Genomic DNA, 6,289 nt, shown 5'->3' on the forward strand with positions numbered 1-6,289 from the left:
ATGCAAGTTGAATGGAAATGGCGAACTTAAATAGAAATAATTTCAATAATTTCATGGGATATGTTGGTAAGTGGCATATGAATATCCTGTGTTTTCAAGTCAACTGGGTTAATCTCTGTGACAATCTTTCCAAACACCATTTTGAGGAGTCTGTATATCTTCTAATAGAATTAAAAAAACAATGTTTATAAAGTTTATTCTCTATAATATAAAAACAAGTCAGGTTTTCCTTCCTGGCGCTACAACTACAGAACGCACGAACCGATTTCCATGGTTTTGCATTCGTTGGAAAGGTCTCGGGCTCCGTGATGTTTATAGCATGAACTCTGCTTAGTTAATTTCATGTGATATTTATTATGCGCACGTTCTTTTCAATGCTAGTTAAAAACCGGTATTGTGTTCACTTTGAAATTGTGAAATTGAGGTTAAAGTTATTCGTTTCCTAACAGTTCAATTGTAAACCATCAAATCAATCACGCGTATTGTGCAAATTTGTATTCAACTTCAATAGTGGGTATTTATTTGTCCTTAAGGTGGTAAGTTGAACTGTGTAAACTATGTGGATCGTGCATTTGAGGTTAAATTCACCAGTCTGTCCATGGTCCAAAACGCCAAGAGGACGACGTGAGAACATCGGCCGCCGCACAAGACATGCAAGCCAACAACAAAGGTATTCACAGAACTTAAGCGAAGAAAGACAAAATATAATAAGAGAAAACACTCGATTGAGACAACGCGTGAACACACGATGATCATTCGCATCATACAATCGCTTGGCATTCCAATATGATGCCACTGCGAACTACATTGATGATGACAATTTAGATATTAGACCAATGACGATTGTATGCCGAAATTGCAATGCGTTAAAGTTCAAAAGAGAAACGACTGGATTGTGCTGTGCAAAAGGAAAAGTCAAACTGGATCCATTGCTTACGCCACCACAGCCACCATTTTTTCAACGCATCTTTGAATACAATAACTGCTTTCGCATAACTTCCTTTGGAGCTAATATCATTTGAGAAAGCGGCTTCATGCCGACTTGCAAGGTAAAAGAGACAACACACACAACCAATCACTCATACCAATCAACCACAGCAACACAATCAATTGCAACACATAACAACTGCACATACACCACACACACTACACCATCGCATGATCAGAAGTCAAGCCGTATTCTTCAAAAATAAATAAATTAATTATTCTATCTTCGTTGTTTGCCATCACAGATACAAGGACAAATATATCATTTGCATTGGTTCAATGGTCCCCAACACCAGATGAACCGCATCAATTTCCGGAAATATATTTCATTTCTTCGATGGTGGATCAACTGAATGTGCGGTGCAATATACAGGGAACACAACAGTTAAAGAAACGAATTATTGAACAGTTGCAAGCATTTTTTCACGCTAATAATGCTGTGGTTAATATATTCAAACTACCATTGGAAAGAATGCCATCGGATAGGCACAAATTTGTCATAAGAGTGGATCGTACCCCCACAGGTGCGAAGATTCAATGCACTCATCGGTGACGATGTTGCTGTAATTATTGTTGGCGTGGAACGCCTACACCTTTGTGGAATAATATAAAAACATTATACCCAACCACTAATTCAACTTCAAAATGATCAAAGTGCTGCACAATTTTCCAAACAATTGTTAGCTGTTGGAAATGGAAAAGTCCTAGTTGATGCGACAGCGGGATTACTTACTCTTACCAACGACTTTTGCCGATTTGTAGACTCTCAAATAGCTCTTATTGAAAATGTTTTCCCAAATATTAGTGAGAATTATCAGAATTATGCTTGGTTAAGTCAACGAGCAATTCTCGCCGCAAAGAATAATGATGTACACGCACTGAGTTTCGCCATTCAATCAAAAATCGATGGCGATTTGTTGACATACAAATCCGTTGATTCCATAACAAATCCCGATGATGTAGTAAATTATCCAACGGAGTTTTTGGACTCTCTGGAGTTACCAGGATTTCTACCACATAACTTGCAACTCAAAGTTGGTTCAGTTATTATGATATTGCGTAATTTGCATCCACCGCGACTTTGTAACGGTACTCGACTTGTGGTAAAAAGACTTATGCAAGTCTAGAGAAAGTCTCTTTCTCTGCAGGATCCCCACGGCTTCTGCAATAGAGGTTGCACGGAATTCCAAGCTTTTCCGCATGAGTACCGATCTCCCAGTGACCAGTGAACACCGCAATGAGTTTGGAAAATGAATGGCGGTTTCTATTTCTATCGTATTGAGGTCATAGTGTTTTCGAAATAGCACACGATGAGACAGATCTCCATCTGTCTTGCACTTTCTTTAGAAAGAAATTGTGTAGTTTTCCTTTAACGACGGCCAAGGGGACACCGATGTTTGAGAAGGGGACAGCTGGAACCGGTTCTGCCGATCCCTTCCTGGCAAGCTCATCGGCAATTTCTTTTCCCCAGGAACCCAGATAAGGGAAATATTTCCTGCACGTTCGAGACGTTTGAGTTCCCCCTTACAGGAGTTCACCAGAAGAGAGCTGCAAAACGGCGCAGGGACTTGATCGCAGCTTGACTATCGGGAAAAAATAATAATGTCTCTCTCCCAACAGCGATCCCGAAGTATTTTGCAGGCTTGCAGGATTGCGAAGACCTCTGCTTGAAAAACGCTGCTTCTTTCCGGCAGTTGTTGGCTGATTTAGAGTAAACCGGCGCTCCCACTCCAAACTCCATTTTGGATCCATCAGTGAAAACAGAGGCATCTATATCCGTACCGACTCTCCTCTCTTTCCAATCTTGCCTGCTCCGAAAGATGGCCCTAGCACGACCCTCAAAGCACAGTTTGTGGATGGAGAGGTGAGTGCGAATAACAGAGAAGGAAGGGGATGCTACTATGTCCTATAGGAAGTTGTCTCCAAAGGTCAATCTCCTTTAACCTAATAGCACTCTGAGCAGCAATGGATTTAAGCTGCAGATCCACAGGAAGTAAGTGCAAAATAACGTTGAGCGCAGCAGTGGGACATGTTCTACAAGCACCAGTGATGCCCACACATGCAGTTCTCTGCACTCTCTCTAGTTTAGTGGTGTTGTAGCACTTCTGAAGATCTACCCACCAAACTAGGCAACCGTATGTCAAAATTGACAGAGCCACTGAGTTGTACATCCAAAGTACGACACGTGGCCTGATACCCCATTTTTGCCGAACATAGATTTACAGGCGTAGAAGGCTATAGTGGCCTTCTTAACTCGATTTTCTATGTGAAGCTTCCAGTGGAACTTGGGGTCAAGTATTGCATCAAGATACTTGACTTCCGATTAAAGAGTAAGTCTTGGAAGCTTAAAAAGGGGAGGCTTGTATTTTCTGGTGAATAGCATTAACTCCGTTTTGTCAGAGTTAACTCTGAGACCGCAACTGGCAGCCCAACTACTGAGTGGAGCTAATGCACCTTCCAAAATTTCAGCCATTACTGATGCGAAGGGACCTGAGACCATTAGGACCAAGTCATCGGCATATGCTACCACCTCTACCCCACCCCTGTTTAAGCGCGTTAAAGCTTCATCACACAACTACTAGCCAAAGGAGAGGCGAGAGGACGCCGCAATGCGGTGTACCCCTATGTACGAATCTAGTGGGATTGTGCTCCATTAAAATAACACCAGACCCCAACCACCTTTAATGGTAAGCCAAAAGTTCCGAGATCCGTCGCATGCTCGTACTTCAAATCTGTTTTGTTTTTGCTTTCGTTTGTTTTTATACACCAAATTCTAGGTATTATATTATTAAAATTAGGCTCAATACATAAATTTAAATAATCCCCCTTCAATCAATGGGGAAAATTATCGACCAAAATGGTGCATATAAGAAGACAAATTATCTGAATTTTTACTTAAAAAGATTCCAGCTATGAGCACTCAGTTCATCTGCTATACATTAATATGCCAGTAATAGTTCCAATGTAGCTGTGCGAGAGTATTTTTTAATAAAATGGCATGCAAAGGGTGCAGAAGTGAAAAAACTATCACACGAAATGAGTTTTCTGCCTATATATAATTTTTCATATTCTTTGTAATTGTACCGCCTAGGCTAGCAACTGGTCTTGATACGTAGTGATATCAATGTTTAGTCTAAGTATCCCATCCCTTTTGGCGGCAGCAACTTCTACCAACCGAGTGTATGATATTAGATATTAAAAGAAAGCAAACACAAAGAAAAAATAATAACACTAACCATTTGTGTAGCTCATAAGAAATTTAATCACATAAATACCCACATGAGCAGGGCACATATCAGCATTGCTCTTCATCAACGACATCGAATTACTATATTTTTATTGTCTGCTGCTCCCATCGCGTATACGTAACATTTTAAGCGTGATGCTACCGCCGGACGCAGCTGGGGGGTAACTTTAACCATATGTGTTTATTAACCCACGATTAATTATGAGCAGATGCGAGCATTGATATATGAACTTAATTTCCGCACTATTTAGCGACCTACTAATGTACAAATAGGGACACATTTGTTTTCATTAGGATAAAAACAAAAAAAATTGTGGGCAGAAAGCGAAAAATTGTTTAAGTTTACTTTAAAAGTATATCAGACAAGAAGGTACTGTTCAGCGGCGAGTAATATTTGGAGCAACACACTTTAAGTGTTACAGCCTACATCAGCGCTCCGATTTTTCAGAAATTTGGTGAATTTCCGTTATATGATATAGCACAACTTGTTCAAAAAGAGGTGAGCAAATATTGGGATGACTGGTGGTCGAAATTGATTTTTTTCTATGGTACAAGAATTTTTTCTTTGAGTTGTATCTCAATAATTGTTGGTATAGAAGAAACTAAATTAAATGTTTTATATTTTAACGCAATTTCTCATTAAGATTCTTTAAGATTCGGAAAAAATGTATGGTCAGAATTTACAAAGAATTTTTTTGGGAGGATTTTGTTTAATGTTTTTTTAACTTCTGTAATGTTTTTTTTTATTTTTTTTCATATTTTTAATATATTTTTTGAAAACTCTTTATTTTAGTTTGAAAATATTGGTGCGCAACCAAGTTCCCGCTGTTTGTCAATAGATGCCGCCAGCAGTGTGTGCTAATCGATTCTAACATAACCTAAACGTCATAAACCAAACTTAGACATATGGTAAACAAACTGCTTCGACACATTAGTGATTTTATCCTGGTATCATTTACTTTTGGATTGTGAATATGTCTGATTTTGTGCCGAATAATCGTCATTTGCGGGAAGTGTTGATTTTCCTCTTACATTCGAGAAAAGAACGGCGACTGACCTACAAAAAGTTTATGGAGATGCTACTTTAAGTGAAACAATGTACCGAAATTGGTTCCGTCGCTTCAAAGACGGTGATTTTAATGTTGACGACCATCCGCGTGAAGGAAGGCCAAATACCTTCGAAGACGCTGAATTGGAGGCATTGCTCAATGAGGGTCCGTGTCAAACGCAAGAAGAGCTTGCTTCAGTAATAGAAGTTACCCACCAATCCGTTTCCAAGCGATTGTATTCTTTGAGCATGATTCAGAAACAGGGGACTTGGGTTCCTTAAGAGTTAAAACCGTCGTTTTTTCGCCTGTGAACAACTGCTCCAGCAGCAAAAGAGGAAGGGGTTTATTCTTCGCATCGTTACAGCAGTCCAAAGAAAAGAAAGACATCGTGACTGCCCGGTCATGCTTCTACGTCGCCGCCTTGGCCGAATATTCACTCTGCGAAGGTTATATATTTGGTGGGACCAAGTTGGTGCTATTTTTTATGAACTGTTACAACCAAGCGAAACCATCACTGGGGATCGGTATCGACTTCAATTGATGCGATTGAGCCGAGCACTGCGCGAGAAGCGGCCGCAATACACGAAGAGGCATGAAATAGTGATTCTACAGCATGACAACGCTCGACCTCACGTTGTCAAACCCGTTAAAACCTACCTGGAAACACTGAAATGGGAAATTCTACCCATCAGCCGTATTCTCCAGACATTGCGCCGTCCGATTATCACCAGTTCCGCTCGATGGCACATGGTCTAGCTTGATATGACCAGCAGTTCCATTCATATGAAGACATCAAAAAATGAAAAATAGTTTCACCGCGATGGTATACGAGATCTACCAGAAAGATGGGAAAAAATAGTAGCCAGCGATGGGCAATACTTTCAATGATTCACATGTACAAGTAACCATTTTTTCAGAATAAAATTGTATTTTTATCAAAAAAAAAAACAGCGAGAACTTAGTTGCGCTCCTAATAATTTCTTTTTTTGTAAAACTCGAAGTTTTA

The 6,289-nt window shown here is 39.8% G+C and overlaps 1 protein-coding gene across 1 annotated transcript in view; it reads left to right on the top strand.

Annotated features, from left to right (window-relative positions):
- Positions 1-2,114, top strand: part of LOC128862082 (uncharacterized) — a 68,615-nt gene extending 66,501 nt beyond the window's left edge. The window contains exon 4 of the mRNA XM_054100537.1: positions 1,793-2,114. Within this exon, the coding sequence (XP_053956512.1) occupies positions 1,793-2,114 (322 nt within the window). The remainder of the gene's footprint in view (positions 1-1,792) is intronic.
- Positions 2,115-6,289: the final 4,175 nt, after the last annotated feature.

Source organism: Anastrepha ludens, chromosome 2 (genome assembly GCF_028408465.1).
Source record: "Anastrepha ludens isolate Willacy chromosome 2, idAnaLude1.1, whole genome shotgun sequence".
Taxonomy (NCBI): domain Eukaryota; kingdom Metazoa; phylum Arthropoda; class Insecta; order Diptera; family Tephritidae; genus Anastrepha; species Anastrepha ludens.